We start from the raw sequence: 17,819 nt of genomic DNA on the forward strand, positions 1-17,819 counted from the left end.
AGAAACAATCATGTTTTGATTGCAAGTGAGCTGCTGGAGCTCCGCCACCCAGGCAATCAATTTCCAGGATCAGGATCCAGAGAGATTTAGGAGGAGATCCTTACTTGCAAACACACACACACTCACAACTTACCTCATTCTATTGTTCTCATCCTGAAGACTTTAATCAAGAACTAAGAACAAATGTGTACCTCTATAATAGTTCTGTATTTTAGTTTAAAAATGGTTCTGGTTCGCACTTTTTGTCATATACACATTTCAAGAAATGTTAGAAAAAAGTTTAACCTATGGAGAAATTTTTGTTTTTAGAAAAGAAAATGAGTACCTTTTAAACTCTATATGTGCCCCTTTGGCAAGTTGGTGATTACTATTTATAAAAACAATACCTGAGGTTTGTGTGTTTAGTCATAAACTTCCATTCTTTTAACATTGGATTGAAACAGTGCTTTAAAGGACTTCTGGATTAAATTCAATCACTGTTGAATTTTACTTATTTGTGAAAACAAGACCACGGTCTTAAAAATTGTGCTGTCATCAGCACACTTAAAAATGCCTTTAGTGGGCTTACCCTGGTGGCGCAGTGGTTGAGAGTCCGCCTGCCGATGCAGGGGACAAGTGTTCATGCCCCGGTCCGGGAGGATCCCACATGCCGCGGAGCGGCTGGGCCCGTGAGCCATGGCCGCTGAGCCTGCACGTCCGGAGCCTGTGCTCTGCAACGGGAGAGGCCACAACAGTGAGAGGCCCGCGTACCGCAGAAAAAAAACAAAAAGCAAAAAAAACACTGGAACAAGCCCAGACTACCAGTTTTTGCTCATCATCCACAGGGCCATTGTGGGAACACTGTCAATATCCCTCCTTTTGTGCCACGTATAAATATGGAGACTTCTGAGCTCAACAAGAAAAGCTCTCAGGGAAGGTAGCCAATTGAAAAAATTAGCCAAATCAAATATTTTTAGACATTTTATGAGCCCAGTGCTATTATAATCAGAGAAAATCCTGGAAATTGTTAGTGGGCTCTCCTTCCTATTCACTCTCTTTACTCTCGTGTCGCGCTTCAATTTAGTCACTCATGTTTGAACTAGTTTCCATCAGTGACCTCCTGCCATTTTCCCCAGAAATCAGTTCCGCTGTACATGGATGGGATGATTGTATCATGTCTCCTGATGCGTCGTTTAACATGTGTCCAAGTTGCCAGCGTGAGTCTATGCCCTTTAGTCAAACATCCTTGAATTTTGAGCAATATGTTTCCAATTTAGATTTTGCTTTCCCCTCATTGGTTTGTTAGGGAGGCAAGTTAATGTAGACCTTTATCATTTTCTTCTGATTCTTCTTTTTCTAATTCCATTAAGGTGAGACATTCTCACGTTTACCAAATTAAAACAGAATCAAAATGCCTATAGAAATTTTTCTGTAAGTTTGAGCATTTCCCACCATGTTAAGTTAGTAAGTGTCGGAGAGGGGAAATTTCCCCCTCTACGTTTCTTGAGTTCTTGTGGCTGGCCTAATAATACAATTGACATGAGACAGATTAACAGGAGAAAATGAGACAAATTTTAATTCATATGCATGGAGGTCCCATAGAAATTGTACCTTAAAAGTGGCCGAAGCAGGCAACTGTTAGACTTTTTAGACAGAGCAATGATAAATCTGTGGAGAATTGACAGGACGAAGAAACGTAGGGTTTGGGTGCTCAATCTTGACATGAAAGAGTTTGGGCTTGGGGTAGTAAGTTTAAATAGTAACATGTTTGTTTATATAGCCCGGAATTCCCTATCTCTGGTGATAAGGGTGTCCTTCCACCTCCAGATGTAAGGAGGGCACCTTTCACAGGAGAGTTCTATTTCCTGCTTTCAGGGAGACAGAAGGGAGGGTCAGAGTGTCCTTCTTACATGAACCATTTTTAAAGTAACTTTAATTCAAAATAATCAATATGCAATTGAGGCACATTTTGGAGTGGCCGACAGTATAAGCAAAAGGGAAGACAGCATGGGCGATGTGCCCCTGTATAGAATTGGCAGTGGGGTGTCCCCAGGAGTCTGTGGCTGAGCATTGAGGGCTTTAGGACTGACAGCTGGCCTGCCCTGACAAGTGCGATCTCAGACATGTCACTTAACATCTCTGAGCCCAGGCTTATCCTTCTAAAACTAAGAGTCTAGCAAGAGAATCCTGGACATGTCTTCCTTTTATTTAGCATGCTAAGCTAGATTGAATCCCTTGATCTCACTTTAGAAAGTCTTTTGTGAACTTGAGGGATCTGAGTGAATGACACGTCCTAGTTGAAAAGCTAAATTAAACCCCCTACCATTTGAGTTTCTTTGTTTTGGAACTATGCTTAATGCGTCTATGCATCTACAAAGTAAATTTCTACTACTTAAAAGTAATAGGTGATTTCTTTAAATGTGACAGGTTTTTCTATTTACCTGTTTCCTGATTTCTCCCTAGCTCTTCAGTTATTCTCATTATGGAGGCCACTTGAATGAGTTCAATGATATGTATTTTTTACTTTTATATTTTAATGTACTTTGCTTGATTCTGAAAGATGGTCTGTTATCTATCCCTTAACACCACCACTGCCTCACTTACCTCCAATTGTTCAAGACACCTGAGACTCACCTAGTCTAAGTGGGGGAGAGGTGGTGGTGAGTGCAGAGATTAAAGCCGGGCTATGTTAAGTGATCTCCACACGCTATATGAATCTAGGTTCACATGACTAAGAGAATCCTTTGAAGTGACTTTTCCTGAGCAAAGAAAGTCTGCTCCATGTTGTGATATACATTATTTTTTCTTTTGCTGAGACTTCTTTTTCATTGCGGTAAAATCACATAACATAAAACTTACCATCTGAAACTTTTTTTATTTTTGCTAAATTCACTTTTTTTTAAATTGAAGTATAGTTGATTTACAATGTTTTGCCAATCCATAATGGAAAAGGATATTAAAAAAAAGAATGTGTATATGTGTAAAACTGAGTCACTTTGCTGTACAGCAGAGATTGCCATCTTAAAGATTTTTAAGTATACAACGTAGTAGCGTTAATTACATGCACGTTGATGTGCAATGGATCTCTGAATTGTTCCATCCTGCAGAACTGGTCAGTAATATTTTTACTTCATGTTTCTGTTTCATTTTTTGAAGTAGCATCTGTTTTCAGAGGTATTGGCCCATGTGAAAAAGGGTAAAAATATACCCGGTGAAGGAGGAGAATCTGTGGTTACATTTAGAGTTTGGGTTTTTTGGACTATTCTGAAGACACAGTAGGGCTTACATCATAGTCTGTCCTGTGGATCATAAAAGTAGAGTTTTGTTCACCTTAAAAGAAAGCCAGAAGGATTCCTTAGATACCGTTTCCTCTGTGGAGAAGAAATATTGGTAATTCCTCAGAGACAGATCCATTCCTCTTCCCTGAGAGGAACGATCACATAAGATAAGTCCCCATGGCCCCCCACCTCCCTTTTACTCTATAACCTACTGAGACATTTGAGCTACGCCAAAGTCCTAGGAAACACCTTGTGAAAAATTTGAAGCAGAAGATCAAGTGTGAAAGCTTGCACCCCAAATTTTCAGGTGTTCAAACCTTGATTCTCTAATTCTCCAATGGGACATAGGGATTTTCTCTCTTTTATTTTCTTTTACTGTTTTTCTTTAAACAATTTTTAGTTCGTAAAGAGCTAAGCCTTCTAGATTAGTTCTATGCTTCTAATGCTTTTTATGGCCACTTTGTGTGCAAAACGTCCACATTTTAAAAAGTGGAATTATTGCATTAACCATGGATCTGGGGCAGAGGGACTGTTACCATCCCTAGTGTGTGCCAGAGCTCCCTTTTATGACATTGGTTTCAAATCCATTTTTATTGAATTACTACCTTTATGTTTCTGGATTTCAAATTCACCTGTTTCAGATATTTCTTTTGTATGTTTGTCATGGTGAAATTTCTAGTCTGCTATTCTTTGTCATCACAGGTGGAGGCCACAGAAATGGAGCCCCTGTATCTTAGTGCCAGAGTCTGTCAGGCAGGGAATAATGGGCACCAGTGAAGCCTGCGGAAAGGGGGTGCAAACAAGAGGTAAGGGAACTTTAAAACAGTTTTTCTATTCAAATGCTATTCAAAATTATGTTGCTCTTATAAACTGTTGCCTATTTTTATATTTGAATAAGTTGTGATCTTATTGGCTTGGATTATTTATATTTATTACTGTTTGAGTTTAAGTTTGGCATTAGTTAATGGTGATATTTTAACCATAACTAGCTAGTGCACCTAAGGACTAATGCAATGTAAGCAAATATCTGTTCTCAGCCATTAGCATACGCCAGTGCTGGTGGTCCAAGTGCATGTTGGATATTAGTCAAGGAATGAAGGATGTGTCAAGATTGGACCCAATAGTACATATTGTACTTTTTAGCTGCTCATTAAATATTTGTTGAATGAATTAACTAATCATAATAATCATGACTTAAACCTGGTTGTTATACACATACTTAGAGTATGTTTTATATGTAATATACATAGAAAGGAACCATTAAAATTTCTGGAAGATGCTGTGCATAGGCTTCTGGATCTGAGTAAAAGTGCCTCTTATCATCAATGTCTAGAAGGTGTGGCATTTTGAAATCTCTGAAAACCACTCAGAAACTCATCAGACTGCTCACTGTTTTGTTGCATTCGTAATCTAGATGCCAATGACTTGAGGTTTGATAAAAAGTGCTTTAGTCTTTTTTCTTCATTTTATTTATTCTTTTTTTTAATTAGTAAAAGTTTATTGTGTACACACCAAAAAGACAGTTTGCAACCAGGGAGCACTCAGACCAAAGTGCGGAATGAGAAGAAGTGCTTTATTCTTAAAAATCTGACCACTCTGTTACTAAAGGGATGTATGTAGCAAAATCGGACCTTGTAGGACCAGCTGCGTATCGCTGGTCTCACAATTCAACTAAAAGGCATATTGAGAATTGTTTTTCTTCCTGTTGGATAGTTTATTGTATTAATCAGGATCAGTCATCCCAGCTGGCACAGTAACTCCCTTCTTTGTTGATTCACAGGCATAAGAAGCCCAGTGTGGGCGGGTGACAGTTTTAACTTCTAGTTCAATGGGATCATTGCTGTGTTTTTAGTGGAAGCATTCCTCCCTTTGGAAATAAGGGCTTATAGGGTAGCAGAGCATAAGACTGCAGAGGAAAAGAAAGCAAAAATTTTACTAGTGGATCACTATGGGTAATAATAGGTTGTGCCATTCGCATTCCCACCCTTGACTCCTGGGCCTGTGAATCCCGGCTATGGGAGGGAAAACACCATATATTGGATGCTTCTGGAAAACTTTTTCCCAACCCTGCTAGGTATTGCCACCTAATTGGTACTATAAATGAGTCTTCAAAAGACCTTTTCACCGTCTTATCAAGCCAGCTGCTTCAGGATGGTGGGGAACGTGGTAAGACCATGAATTCAATGAGCATGGGTCCATTGCCACATGTCACTTGCTGTGAAGTGAGTTCCTTTATCAGAAGCAGTGTTGTGTGGAATACCATGACTATGGACAAGGCATTATGTAAGTCCATGGATGGTAGGTAATTTTGCTAGAAGCATCGTGTGCAGGAAAGGCAAATCCTTATCCTATTTGAGTAAGTACCTGTTCTGGTAAGAACAGAACACTGCACCTTCATGATGGAAGTAGCCCAGTGTAATCAACCTGCCACCGTGTAGCTGGCTGATCACCATGAGGAATGGCGCCATACTGGGGACTCAGCATTGGCCCCTGCTGCTGGCAGGTTGGGCACTCTGTAGCCAGGTCGCCCTTGGTAAATGGAAGTCCACGGTGCTGAGCCCACGCATAACCTTCCTTCCTACCACCATGGCCACTTTGTGCATGAGCTCATTGGACAATGGCAGGGGTAGCTGAGGACAGAGGCTGACTGGTATCCACAGAATGGGTCATCCTATCCACTGGATTATTAAAATCCTCCTCCACCCAGGTCACATTTTAGGGAGCATTCACATGGGACCCAAATATGTTCACGTTTTTGGCCATTCAGGAAAGTCTTTCCACGTACCACTTCCCTAAATTTCCTTGTCACCAATTTTCCAATCATGTTCCTTCTAAGTCCTTGACCATCCAGCAAAATCATTGGCCGCAGCCTGTGGATCTGTACATGATCCCACATCTGTCCATTTCTCCTTCTTAGCAAAGTGAACAACCAGGTTTACTGCTTGAAGTTCTATTCACTGGGAAGGTTTCCCTTCCCCTCTGTATTTCAGGGATATCTCAGAAAAGGGCTGTAGTGTTGCAGCTGCCCACTTAGGGGTTGTGCCCACATAGCATGCAGAACCATCCATAAACCAGGCCCAAGTCTTCTTTGCCTCTGTCAGCTGATTGTGGGAGACTCCCTATGAGGACATATGTGCAGGCTGGGAGAGAGAAGGCAGCTAAGCAGGAGTGGGGACCATGGGCAGTTGGGCTACTTCTTCATGTAACTTATTATGCCTTCAGGGCCTACTTGGGTTCAGTCACACATATACCACTTCCATTTGATGATGGCGTGCTGCCGTGTATGCCCTACCTTGTGGCTTGAAGGGTCAGATAATATCGAGTTTGCATGGTAACTCTGGTGGCCCATGGTTAAGCATTCAGCCTCTACTAAGGCTGTAGCTGTCCCTCAAATGGAGTAAAGCTACCTGCAGAGGATGGCAGGGCTTTGCTCCACAATCCTAAGGACCTAAACTGCAATTGACCTATAGGAACCTGCCAAGGGCTCCAGGCAGCATCCCTGTCTGCCACTGACACTTCAAGCACCATTGAATCTGCTGATTCTGTGCCCCAAGTGGCAGAGCAGTCTGGAGCTGTTACAGAGCCTTTTCTTTTCTGGATCCCACTCAAAACTAGCAGCTTTTCAGATCCCCTGGCAGGCAAATGGGCTAGAGTAAATACACACCCAAATGAGGACTATGTTGCCTGGAATCCGAAGAGGTACGATAGATGTTGTGTCTTTATCTTGGTTGTAGGAGGGGCCAGATGTAACAACCTGTCTTCTCCGTAGAAGGGATATCCCAACATGCCTCACACCACTGGACCTTTAGACATGTCACTGGGGTTGAAGGCTACTGAGTTTTCTCAAGTTTTTTATTTCCCGCTCTCTGACATGAAGATGTCTTACCAATGAGTCCAGGGTAGTTGTTTCTTCTTGCTCACTAGGTCCCATCAAGATAGTCACCAGTGTAAAGGCCAATGTGATATGTTGTTGAAGGAAAAGTGATCAGATCCCTGCAAACTAATATATGAAATAGGGCTAGAAGTTGATAGGCCCCCAAGGAAGGACAGTGAGAGTATATTGCTGGCCTTGCCAGATTAGAGCAGACTGCTTCTGCCGTCTTTATTTTCTCCAAGTACATTAATATTTGGGGTCAGGGTTCCAGCATATGAATTTTTGGGGTTAGAATTCAGTCCATAATAGTTACGCCTTGGAAATGATGTCCCTGTGGGAACATTTGCAAATGTACATTTGATTTGCAAGGTAGTTTGATTCAGGGCTGCTAGGAGGCTATACAGTGATTCTGTAATTTACAAGAAGGGACCACTTCCTGAAAACATTTTACTTCCATATGTCAGAAAATTATAATAATATAATCTTGTTATTACAAGACTTGTGCTTGCTTTCTGCTGCAAAGTTGCTATAAAATATCTAGATCAGCAAAATCTACATAAACAGTCTTTTAAAAATGGTACCTTTGTGCAGGGCACAACTTAACTCTATATGTTGACCTGGACTTTGATGCTCTGTGATACTGGAGTATCATTATGGTTTGTTTTCATTGCAAAGCCATTTAGTACATTCTGCAGAGACATTGCTCCTCAACTGTGTGGAATCTTATCCTATAACGGTAACTTATTCTATCTGTCTTAGAAGTATTTTAAATGGATTCTGGCTGGAGGCCAGATCGTCCTTTAAAGTAGGCAAAGTAGATACCTGAGTTTTCCCCAAGTTAGACTCCACCATTAGAGAATTCCTTGTGTTTCACTTGTTGGGAAATTTACACTTTTAAAGCAGTAGGATGGGTCTCCAATTTTAAGACAGTGGAGCCAAGATATTTCTACTCCCATCTTTTCTCTAAAATTACTTCAAAACCAGCACGGAAAACATGAAAGAGTAAGAAAAAAGTAACCTTCAATGAGATCCCCTCTATAAAATTGTTCCTAAAAACAAGGAGCGCAATAAGCTCACCTTCAAGTAAATTAGGGCCATCTGTAACCTCAGTCATACTGTGTAATGTAGAAAGTGGATGGAGATATAGGGAAAGTACTTTGCAGAGCAGCATTATACCTAAGTGTTGGCGCAGTTGAAGGTGTGGAGGCTGAAGAGAAACAAGATGATTTGGCCTGGACAACTCTGGAAAGGCACCATCTCTGCAAAAGGAAGTGAGCAAGGCTGTGTGTGTGTGCGGGCTGTGTGTGTGCGCGCGTGTGAGCGCGCGCATGTGTAGGGGATGCGAGAAAAATCAGGAGCTATTGAGAGTCTGACTAAAGAGCAGTGAACACTCTCCACACCCAGCCCTTCACCTTGCAGAGTCAGGCTCCGACCTATTGCTATTTTTGTGGGAGCCTGGAGGTTTATTCTCTGTGGATGTTAGAACCAGAGAGGTTATGGACTTAGGCAGAGGAGGGTGGAGGCAGAGGAGGGTGGAGGCAAGGGGCTGTCCTGAAGTCAGGAGGATCAAAGGGAAGTCTGAAGAAGGAATTAGGAGACCCTCAGTCCCTTCCTCCCCTGCTTGGGCATTCTAGTCAGGCAGCTTTTACACCCTTCAGTCCCATGGAAGCCCGAGCAAGCTGGAAACACTTTCCATTTAAATTTCTATTTCAGGATTTTTTTTTTTTTTTGCGGTACGCGGGCCTCTCGCTGTTGTGGCCTCTCCCGTTGCGGAGCACAGGCTCCAGACGCGCAGACTCAGCGGCCATGGCTCACGGGCCCAGCCGCTCCGCGGCATGTGGGATCCTCCCGGACCGGGGCACGAACCCGTGTCCCCTGCATCCGCAGGCGGACTCTCAACCACTGCGCCACCAGGGAAGCCCCAGGATTTTTTAAATCACAGAGGGAGGCATGAATTCAGGCCAGTTTGGGATTATAAATTCTCACAAGAAATTTTGGTCCTCTCACTACCCAATGTTAAATTGTAGACATGTAAATGGTCTTGCCAAGACATGTTACTTGGCCTATTTCCAGTCTACCCTTATGCTGAGGGCCAGCCTTTGTGGTCATCACTTCTAGTATGGGGTATTTTATGAGGTTCTCCATAACAGTTCTTGAAGTCATGAAAGTGGAAACTTGGTTCTCCAAAATTTAATAGAAACCCTGAGGATAAAGGTCTCTCGCTTACCTTGCATCCCAAGTTCTTACTTTGTTTTGTGCTTTATGGGTTCCTTTCCTCTGGGCCAGCCCAGCAGTCCATTTAGAAGATATATATTTGATCCAGTGGGGTTTTTTTTCTTTTTCATTAGAAAGATCTTTTATAATTTTTAAGCCATTAAACTGCCCCAGACAGAAGTTCTCCTTGTTTTATCTCATTGTGTTTATATTGCTGACCTGGTTAATTGACTTACAGTAAGAATACATTTATATAATACTTTAATACTTTTCTAATCAAAAAAGAAGAAAAAGAAAAGAACACAGAAGGGCAGATAGAATTACAGCTGTCACTAAGCATTTATACCATCTTCAAGGAAATGGGAATTTAGGTTCCATTGTCCTAGCTGTACCATCCTTCAGGGAGAGCTGGGTATTCTCTCTGCACAGCTTCTTGTACTTTATCTGAATTAAGAAGGAATGATAGCTCAGCTTCTATGGCAAATGAAAATATAAGAGGAAGAAAGTTAAATATTGCAACATACTTTGATGTAGCTGCCCTTCATAGGGTAGACTTATCAGTACTAAAACAAGACAAAGTGAGGATGCCGGGGTAATGAATTTGTCTATGGATATGATCTGATTCTTGTTTTGCTACTCACAGTGACTACTTTAAAACTGGCTTAATGGACTTGCCAGTAATTTTCTTTAGGGTAGTGCTTTCCCCTCATTCAAAAGTTTATGCGTATACTCTATCCTAGCAGAGAGACTTGACATCTCTGTAATGGATACAGAGTAGGTGCCGGAGATCAAAATTGTGCTGCCTTAGATATCCTTGACTTCCAGGAAGTACCTGCATTCTTTTTCTGGTTTGTTCTCACTGAACAATGTTTATGTGGACCAAAGGAGGAAGGTCTCAAATCTTCTGTCAAATCTTTTCGTTCTTCCTTAAGTTGGTTTTTGTTACTGTGAGAGGCACAGGCTTCTTCCACAATAGTTTTGATGGAATCTGTGTGTTTCTTTTCATTCAAAGGATCGCTTTATCTTTTAAGTTGAGTTATAATTAACATACAGTATTGTATGTCTCAGGTGTACAACATATGAAATGGTCACAGCAATAAGACCAGTTACCATCCATCACCATACAAAGTTGTTACGATATTATTGACTATATTCCCTATGTGTACATTACATCCCCATGACTTATTTATTTTATAGATGGCAGTCTGTACCTCTTAATCAAGGGATCTCTTTAAAAGGTACTCTTCCAGAAAAAAAAAAATTGGGCAAAGTCATCCACTTTCAGAATAAGTTCTGGATTACTTTTATTTTTAAAAGGCAGGAAGTTAGAATAGGAAGAAGTGAAGTTTACAAGTATCCTTGCATTTTAAGAGTCTGGATGATTGGACTTTATTCTCCACATGGAGGCAGTCATAGTCATTTAACCTTAGAAGTTGCACAAGTTTATTTTCTGTCATATTCATCTACATAGATCCAGCAGGAAGTCGTTTCAGTGGATTCAGAGAGGAAAAAAACATACAGGATTCAACTAGACTGAGCAATAGTCTAAGACAAAGACAGTCACTGTCATCTCCATATTTGGTGAGGGAGGGAGAGGGGAAAGGTAACTTCTTCCATTTGCTTCAAGATTTGAACAAAAATGAGTTACATAGCTATGAACTGTGGGCATTTCCAGGAGAATCAGGAGTAACTCTAGCTAGCTCCAGAACTCCGTCCGTAGATGTAACTGTTGCTTTCTTTCTTTTAATAAATTTTAATTAATTAATTAATTAATTAATTAATTTATTTATTTATGGCTGCATTGGGTCTTCGTTGCAGGCCGCGGGCTTTCTCTAGTTGCAGCAAGCAGGGGCTACTCTTCATTGCGGTGCACGGGCTTCTCACTGCGGTGGCTTCTCTTGTTGCGGAGCATGGGTTGTAGGCATGCAGGCTTCAGTAGTTGTGGCCCGCGAGCTCAGTAGTTGTGGCTTGCAGGCTCTGGAGCGCAGGCCCAGTAGTTGTGGCACACGGGCTTAGTTTCTCTGTGCATGTGAGATCTTCCTGGACCAGGGCTCGAACCCGTGTATGCCGCCTTGGCAGGTGGATTCTTACCCACTCTGCCACCAGGAAAGCCCTGTAACTGTTTCTTAAATGAGCAAATATATTTGGTGATATCTTTCCAGTCTATTTCAAGAAGGGAGTGCATGACACCATTTGTGACCCCAAATCAAAGTACTAGGGTTTACAATCTAGGCAATGAGAAACACTATTTTCAATAACTTTTGTGTTTTCATTTTTGATAACTGAGTGCTCATCTCCTAGGAAAAAAGATCAGACCCCATTATTCTTTGTATCAAATATCATTCTTGGAGGGATTTCTAACCAGTTCTGACTTAAACATTAGAAAAACCAATTGGAGGACATAATGTTCTTTGCTAATTTATCTTACTAGTCAGTCCCTGATACCAAAATGATTCATTATAAATATTTTAAGGAACTTTAAAAAATCTCTTCTAAATACAATTTTTTAAAGTGTGAAAATAAAAGAAAGATCAGGTTAGAGTGTAGAAATTAAATTAATAATGTAGGGCAACTCTCTAAGTGAAAATATCCTTAGATTTTAACAAAAGAATAGGTTTTACAATACCATAGGCATTGGTTTAGAGAGTAAAGTGTGGGACTTATAGCACAGATTGCATTTTAATAAGTGAATAATGATTCTGAGAGTTATTTTTCATCTCCTTTGCATGTTTTAGGGTAGGATTAGCTTCGTGGCTTTCATGGTTGCTGCAGGTAAAATCCGTACATTTTTCAAAAATTGGCAATAAATTAGAAATAAATATTAAAGGAAGTGAGTGACCTAAGGCATGATGCTTTAGTGACATAATGTGAACTAAGGTTCAGAGATGTTGTCTCATGCCGGCCTCTCCGTTTTTAACATAGTAAGTTATAATGCAAACCACAGAGTAACTCCTCTGTCCGCCTCCCCGCTACCCACATCACCAGCAGGTATTTCCCTGATGAAATGAGGAGTGGGGATGGGAAGGGGTTTTTGGTTTTTTTTTCGTTTGAAGAATGCAGTTATTTGCTAAACTAGGAGCAATAATTTTCTCTTCTGACTGCATGGCTCTTTGTTACAGAACTATCTTCCCCTTCAGGAATGTTAATATGAATTTCAAAGTCTACTGCAAACTTTGTAAATGTAATAGAATTATCCTTCTCTTGTTCAGAACCAGAATTCAGTATCTTCAGATAGATGTGAATCTCCTGGCTTCCCTTAGCTCTCAGGTTACTAAGGTCAAGGTATTCATTTCTGTTTGGCCCAGGGGCAATCTTAGGATTGTATCAAAAGGAGGTTATGTTTTTACATTTTAATTTGCATTTCTAAAGAAAACAGAAGCTTCAACCTTCCTCTAGTAGCAGCAAGAGGTGAAGGAGCCCCCCCCCCCCTTTAGAGAGGCCCTAAAAACTAACAGAGGAGCATCAAAATTCAGACACACCTTTGCTCTGGATTTGAATATAGCTGACCCTTGAACAACATGGGTTTGAACTGCATGGGGCCACTTATATGCAGGTATTTTTCAGTAAGTATGCAGGTGGCCCTCCATTTCTATGAGTTTTATATCCAAGGATTCAACCAACTGTGGATCAAATTTCAATCCATGGTTGTTTGAATCCACAGATTAGGCATTGCTTTAACCAGTGGATATAGAGGGCCGATTGTACCATGCCATTTTATATAAGGGACTTGAGCATCCATGGACTTTGCATCCGAATGGGGGTCCTGGAACCAAAGCCCTTCATACACCAAGGGCTGACTGTAGATTCAGAAGTTGCAAAACAGGTAATTCTTTGAGGCCAACCATGTTTTGAAGGATTCACATAGTGGGACACAAAGCAATCTTTTAACCCAGACACATGAAAAATGAGAATTAAAAATCTATTATAGTCAATTAAACTCAGTACGTTTATAAGATGATTAACCTCTTAATAAGATATTGAAAGTAGGAACTGAAAGTAGGAAGACTGGGTTGGGAGTCACTAAGGCTTTGTAATTACACTGCAAAGGGTTTTGAAAGCCTGTACCACAGTAGCGACTTAGGGAATGGATTACAAGGAATATGCATAAAAGGCATGTTATGGAAAAATCAGAATGTTTAGCTACATTTATATACAGAGTAAAGGATAGTGAAGAATTTGAAAGATTCAGTGGTTTTAGGTCAATGAAAATGGACAATATTGTCACAAAAAATTGATATAATTGACATAAATAACCAACATAAAAATGGGAAGAGAGAGATACAATATTTGAGTATTGTTAAAAAATTCAGCCTAGTAAATTTGAGAATCTAATTGGCTTTGTTAGGTGATTCATGAATTGGGCAGCATCCCTTCTGCCAACTAGAAGGATGCTCCAAGGGGTTGTACAAAATGGAAGGTTTATATAGGGAGAAGGATGGGGTAAGCGAGCTATTAACAAAAGAAAAGAAAGGATTGTGAAGCCAGGACTTCCTTCTTTGTGGGAAGAGTGGTGTTGTTAGGGTCGATCATGCATATTTTCCCTTCTTCCTCAGGGGTTGCAGAGGGCCTGTATGGCAAAGTAGCTCACTGGTGCAGACCAGCAAATTCTAGACTGGTACATTTCTGGAGAAGGTTGAACTGCAATTAGGTTAGGTATTAAATCTATGTTTGCTACCAAGTTTGCACATGTAACACCATTTTGGGACTGTGTTTTTTCTCTTCAACAGTTACCCCATTTTGATCGGATATCAGCCTAACTGAGAAATATGATCAAAATTTAAGGCGTTAGCATTACTCTCAGCTGTTGCTTTGCAGCTTTGCCGATCTTTGGTGGGATAATCATAGGTCATGATGTTTTTGCTAAACCCTGGTGATATTCACAGGCCAAAATTTCAGATCCACAATTTTTTTTTCTTTTTTTAAAAAATTTTATTGGAGTATAGTTGATTTACAATGTTGCGTTAGTTTCAGGTGTACAGCACAGTGATTCAGTTATACATACACATATATTCATTCTTTTTCAGATTCATTTTCCATATAGGTTATTAGAAAATATTGAGTATAGTTCCCTGTGCTATATAGTAGGTCCTTGTTGGTTATCTCTTTCATAGGTGGTAGTGTGTATATGTTAATCCCGAGCTCCTAATTTATCCCTCCCTGCCATGTTTCCCCTTTTATACCACATCTTCTTTATCCATTCGTCTGTTGATGGAAACGTAGATTGTTTCCATATCTGGGCTATTGTAAATAATGCTGCTATGAACACTGGGGTGTGTATATCTTTTCTTTCTTTTTTTTTGTGCATTCAGTCTCTTTTTTGATCAAAGTATAGTTGATTTACAATGTTGTGTTAATTTCTGTTGTACAGCACAGTGATTCAGTTATACATATATATACATTATTTTTCATATTCTTTTCCATTATGGTTTATCACAGAATATTGAATATAGTTCCCTGTGCTATACAGTAGGACCTTGTTTTTTTTTATTACTTATCTATTTCATACATATTACTGTATATATGTCAACCCAAATCTCCCAATTCACACCACTACAGCCCCCTCCCGCTTTCCCCCCTTGGTGTCCATATATTTGTTCTCTACATCTGTAACTCTATTTCTGCCTTGCAAACCGGTTCATCTGTACCATTTTTCTAGATTCCACATATATGCATTAATATACGATGTTTATTTTTCTCTTTCTGATTTACTTCACTCTGTATGACAGACTCTACGTCCATCCACCTCACTACAAATAACTCAATTTCATTCCTTTTTATGCCTGAGTAATATTCCATTGTATATATGTGCCACATCTTCTTTATGCATTCATCTGTCGATGAACACTTAGGTTGCTTCCATGTCCTGGCTATCGTAAATAGGGGTGCAATGATCATTGTGGTACATGACTCTTTTTGAATTATGGTTTTCTCTGGGCATATGCCCAGTAGTGGGATTGCTAGGTCATATGGTAATTCTATTTTTAGTTTTTTAAGGAACCTCCATACTGTTTTCCACAGTGGCTGTATCAATTTACATTCCCACCAACAGTGCAAGAGGGTTCCCTTTCCTCCACATCCTCTCCAGCATTTCTTGTTTGTAGATTTTCTGATGATGCCCATTCTAACCAGTGTGAGGTGATACCTCATTGTAGTTTTGATTTGCATTTCTCTAATAATTAGTGATGTTGAGCAACTTTTCATGTGCTTCCTGGCCATCTGTATGTCTTCTTTGGAGAAATGTCTATTTAGGTCTTCTGCCCATTTTTGGATTGGGTTGTTTGTTTTTTAATACAGAGCTGCATGAGCTGTTTATATATTTTGGAGATTTGTCCTTTGTCTGTTGATTCCTTTGCAAATGTTTTCTCCCTTTCTGAGGGTTGTCTTTTCACCTTGTTTGTAGTTTCCTTTGCTGTGCAAAAGCTTTTAAGTTTCATTAAGTCCCATTTGTTTATTTTTGGTTTTATTTCCATTACTCTAGGAGGTGGGTCAAAAAAGAACTTGCTGTGATTTATGTTAAAGAGTGTTCTTCCTATGTTTTCCTCTAAGAGTTTTATAGTGGCCGGTCTTACATTTGGGTCTTTAATCAATTTTGAGTTTATTTTTTTGTATGGTGTTAGGGAGTGTTCTAATTTCATTCTTTTACATGTAGCTGTCCAGTTTTCCTAGCACCACTCATTGAAGAGACTGTCGTTTCTCCATTGTATATCCTTGCCTCCCTTATTAGTTGACCATAGGTGCGTGGGTTTATCTCTGGGCTTTCTATCCTATCCATTGATCTATATTTCTGTTTTTGTGACAGTACCATATAGTCTTGATGACTGTAGCCTTGTAGTATAGTCTGAAGTCAGGGAGTCTGATTCCTCCAGCTCCGTTTTATTCCCTCAAGATTGCTTTGGCTATTCGGGGTCTTCTGTGTCTCCATACAAATTTTAAGATTTTTTTGTTCTAGTTCTATAAAAAATGCCATTGGTAATTTGATAGAGATTGCATTGAATCTGTAGATTGCTTTGGGTAGTATAGTCATTTTCACAGTATTGATTCTTCCAATCCAAGAATATGGTATTTCTCCCCATGTGTTTGTGTCATCTTTGATTTCTTTCATCAGTGTCTTATAGTTTTCTGAGTACAGGTCTTTTACCTCCTTAGGTAAGTTTATTCCTAGGTGTTTTATTCTTTCTGTTGCAGGGGTGAATGGGATTGTTTCCTTAATTTCTCTTTTTGATCTTTCATTGTTAGTGTATAGGAATGCAAGAGATTTCTGTGCATTAATTTTGTACCCTGCAACTTTACCAAATTCAATGATTAGCCCTAGTAGTTTTCTGATGGCATCTTTCAGATTCTCTATGTATAGTATCATGTCATCTGCAAACAGTGACAGCTTTACTTCTTCTTTTCCAATTTGTATTCCTTTTATTTCTTTTCTTTTCTGATTGCCGTGACTAGGACTTCCAAATCTATGTTGAATAATAGTGGCAAGAGCGAACATCCTTGTCTTGTTCCTGATCTCAGAGGAAATGCTTTCAGTTTTTCACCATTGAGAATGATGTTTGCCGTGGGTTTGTTGTATATGGCCTTCATTATTTTGAGGTAGGTTCCTTCTATGCCCACTTTCTGGAGAGTTTTTATCATAAATGGGTGTTGAATTTTGTCCAATGTTTTTTCTGCATCTATTGAGATGGTCGTATGGTTTTTATTCAGATCCACAATTTTTAAGTTGGTCATTCTTGTTGCTTCTTTTCTGATGTTCTCATCTTAGGGAGATCATTTTCCTACTGGTCAGTGGCTGCAAACCAGCATCTGAAACTTTTGAGAGGATACAGTGCACCAGCGAGACTACTATGATAATTATAAGCAGGATAGTGCCCAGTGTTCGGAGTGTACTTCAGAGCCATGGTCCCCAATGTCTAAATCAATCAAAGAAAGACCCTGCTGAAGGAGACACCCTTTTAAGACAAGTGGTTTACTCATTGATTTTACGTAACTGAGTTTCAACTTCCCCAGAAGTGTCAATCCAGGTACAGCAAGTACAGTACAGCACAGACACCTCTTTGCTCAGCCAGAAGATGATCAAGAGCTATCCTATTATCATGAACAAGCTTGGTGTGAGAGTCCAAGGGTTTTGTTGAACAGCTGGTATCTTTGTAAAGGAATCTGCAGTGTCTCCAAGAGTTAAGGAAATGTTCCTGATCATATTCTCATTTGTGTTAACTCCTAACCAGGGAAGTAGAGCCCTGCCAAAGGAAGCAGTTCTTGAAGCATGAATGCCTCCTGGTAGGTCCTTTCTGGAACCATTAGGGACACAGTTAGATAGCCTAAGAGGCATAGCCCAGCTTGGAGCCAGCCATCTAGGCATTCATAGGCCCAAGGAGAATGACAACCACCATAGACAAACACGAGACCTGTCAGGGCACAACCCATTCCTGTTAGGAGGTACGATGAATGGATTCATTCACAGGGACTGCTTTGTTTACCCA

The 17,819-nt window shown here is 40.1% G+C and overlaps 1 protein-coding gene across 1 annotated transcript in view; it reads left to right on the top strand.

Moving 5' to 3' along the window:
* The window catches only part of THSD7B (thrombospondin type 1 domain containing 7B), a 760,956-nt gene that overhangs the window by 397,928 nt on the left and 345,209 nt on the right, over positions 1-17,819 (top strand). The window contains exon 11 of the mRNA XM_065880761.1: positions 3,960-4,063. Coding sequence (XP_065736833.1) covers positions 3,960-4,063 — 104 coding nt within the window. The remainder of the gene's footprint in view (positions 1-3,959; positions 4,064-17,819) is intronic.

The sequence above is a fragment of the Phocoena phocoena genome, chromosome 7 (genome assembly GCF_963924675.1).
Source record: "Phocoena phocoena chromosome 7, mPhoPho1.1, whole genome shotgun sequence".
Classification (NCBI taxonomy): domain Eukaryota; kingdom Metazoa; phylum Chordata; class Mammalia; order Artiodactyla; family Phocoenidae; genus Phocoena; species Phocoena phocoena.